The sequence below is a fragment of the Octopus bimaculoides genome, chromosome 16 (assembly GCF_001194135.2).
Source record: "Octopus bimaculoides isolate UCB-OBI-ISO-001 chromosome 16, ASM119413v2, whole genome shotgun sequence".
In the NCBI taxonomy this organism is placed as follows: domain Eukaryota; kingdom Metazoa; phylum Mollusca; class Cephalopoda; order Octopoda; family Octopodidae; genus Octopus; species Octopus bimaculoides.
The window spans coordinates 880,565-882,616 of record NC_068996.1 but is presented as its reverse complement, the minus strand read 5'-3'; the positions used below and the strand labels follow the sequence as shown (position 1 = coordinate 882,616).

Here is a 2,052-nt window from a genome sequence, read left to right as displayed (position 1 = left end):
TTTTTTTTTTTTTTTTAGAATTTTGTTTTAAAGAGATATACTGAATCCTCCATGTTTCACAGCACTTGAAATTTCGCCCAACCCGATGGGTCCTTATATTCCAAACATTCGCCGTGGTTTGGACGCGCCAAGGACTGAGCGCCCGACAGCGGGCCGTAGGAACCCATCTGCGTGGTGTGGGCGTTCGTGATGCTGGACATCGGTGAGGTCATCTGGTTGGTGGACATCACAGGCAGCTGCATCGGCGGAAGGTATTCCATGTTGCCGTAGTAGCCGGAATGGCCGTAGTTTTGCGGCGTATATGCGGCCGCCGCTTGACCGTTGCTCATCGGGTAGCCAGTCCGCTGCATACAGCTGTTTGACGCCATCAAATCGTTGACCGAGGGTACAGAGACAGGGCTCCAAATAGGTGGAGAAGAATTCATACTGCCGTTGGAAGGACTCGTTATCGGGGTTGTTTTGTACGAGGGGGTTCCGGGTGAGCTTGTGGGTGGAGAAGGTGACTTGGTCTTTTTGGGGGCAGGTTTTTTTCCTTCTTGTGCCTTCTGCTGTTGTCGACATTTAGCCCGGCGGTTTTTAAACCATACCTATTTAAATATAAAAAATGAAACGTGTTATGATAGAAATAAGGGTGGTATCAAAACAAAAACGGTAAAAATATTCGTTAAAATCGCAACAAACTCTCTTGAATGGATTTATTTTCCATTAACTTAACTTTTAAATTTTGAAACATTTAGTTGCATATCGGAACTATATACTATTTTACAGTCTAAATATATTTTACAAACATATATGGAGAAAGATGCGCATATTATTGTATATATACACACACGTGTTATTGTACATATGTAAGATACTAAGTTTAGTGAATGACAATGAAAGAATATTTTATTTCAAAAAGAATATTACATTTTTAATTGTAACAACGCCACAATAAAATTATTTTCTTAAACAAGAGAATTCTGTAACACTTTCAAAACAAGCGACAAGAAACACGAGAACGCACACGAATGAAGTTATTCAAATAGTTCATTGAAATGAAATCAAAAGTAGCGGTTAAAATGCTACATTCGATTTTACATCTATCATTAAAATTGAATGAGGAAAAATATTTCCAATAATCCAAAATATAGCATTAAACATGATTAAACACAAAGCCTCAAACTTAAAAGATTCTGACATATTAATTATAATTAATTAGTTGAATCATTCCTTGGAAATACAATTTAAGAAAGCTGGACAATCTACTCTCACCCTCCGACTGTGTACAATGAATTTCATCTAAACGTATGAGTGTGATATATATATATATATATATAGGTTGAAGTATATGTGCACGTGATATATATATATATATATATATATATATATATATATATATATATATGGGGCACTGGCAACGATCTCGCTCGAAAATCCTTACACATGTCACGGGCACCAGTGCTAGAAAGGCGACGCTGGACACAGGTGCTATCCCGATTTTGCTTTCGCTTGCCCCAATAAGTCTTCGCAAGCTGAGTTTCGTGTCCAATGAAGGAGACGACGCTGGCACGGGTGCCAGTCGTCGAATTTAGTTCGATTTCGATTGCCTCAACAAGTCTTCGCAAGCGAAATTTAGTATCCAATGTAGGAAAGGTACGCATAAGTGGGCTGGCTACACCCCTGGCAGAGGCCTTGGATTTAGGTCTCACTTGGCTTGCCGGGTCTTCTCACGCACAGCACATCTCCAAAGGTCTCGGTCAGTAGTCATCGCCTCGGTGAGGCCCAATGTTCGAAGGTCTTGCCTCACCACCTCAGCCCAGGTCTTCCGGGTTCCCTCAACTGTTAGGGTGTGGCACTTTTTCACGCAGCTAACTTCGTCCATTCTCACCACATGTCCGTACCAGCGCAATCACCTCTCGTATGGGTGGCACATAAAATACACCATTTTGAGCGTGGCCGTTGCCAGTACCGCCTGACTGGCCTTCGTAGGATTTTCGAGCGAGATTGTTGCCAGCGCCCCTGGACTGGCTCTTGTGCGGGTGGCACATAAAATACACCATTTTGAGCGTG

General features: G+C 41.9%; 1 protein-coding gene across 2 annotated transcripts in view; it reads right to left on the bottom strand.

The window, feature by feature from the left end:
* The window catches only part of LOC106873941 (homeobox protein OTX2-like), a 170,970-nt gene continuing 168,918 nt past the window's right edge, over positions 1-2,052 (bottom strand). The window contains exon 4 of one of the 2 annotated variants that reach the window (XM_052973466.1): positions 1-587. In XM_052973466.1, coding sequence (XP_052829426.1) covers positions 57-587 — 531 coding nt within the window. In that variant the 3' untranslated portion in view covers positions 1-56. 2 annotated transcript variants of the gene reach the window in all.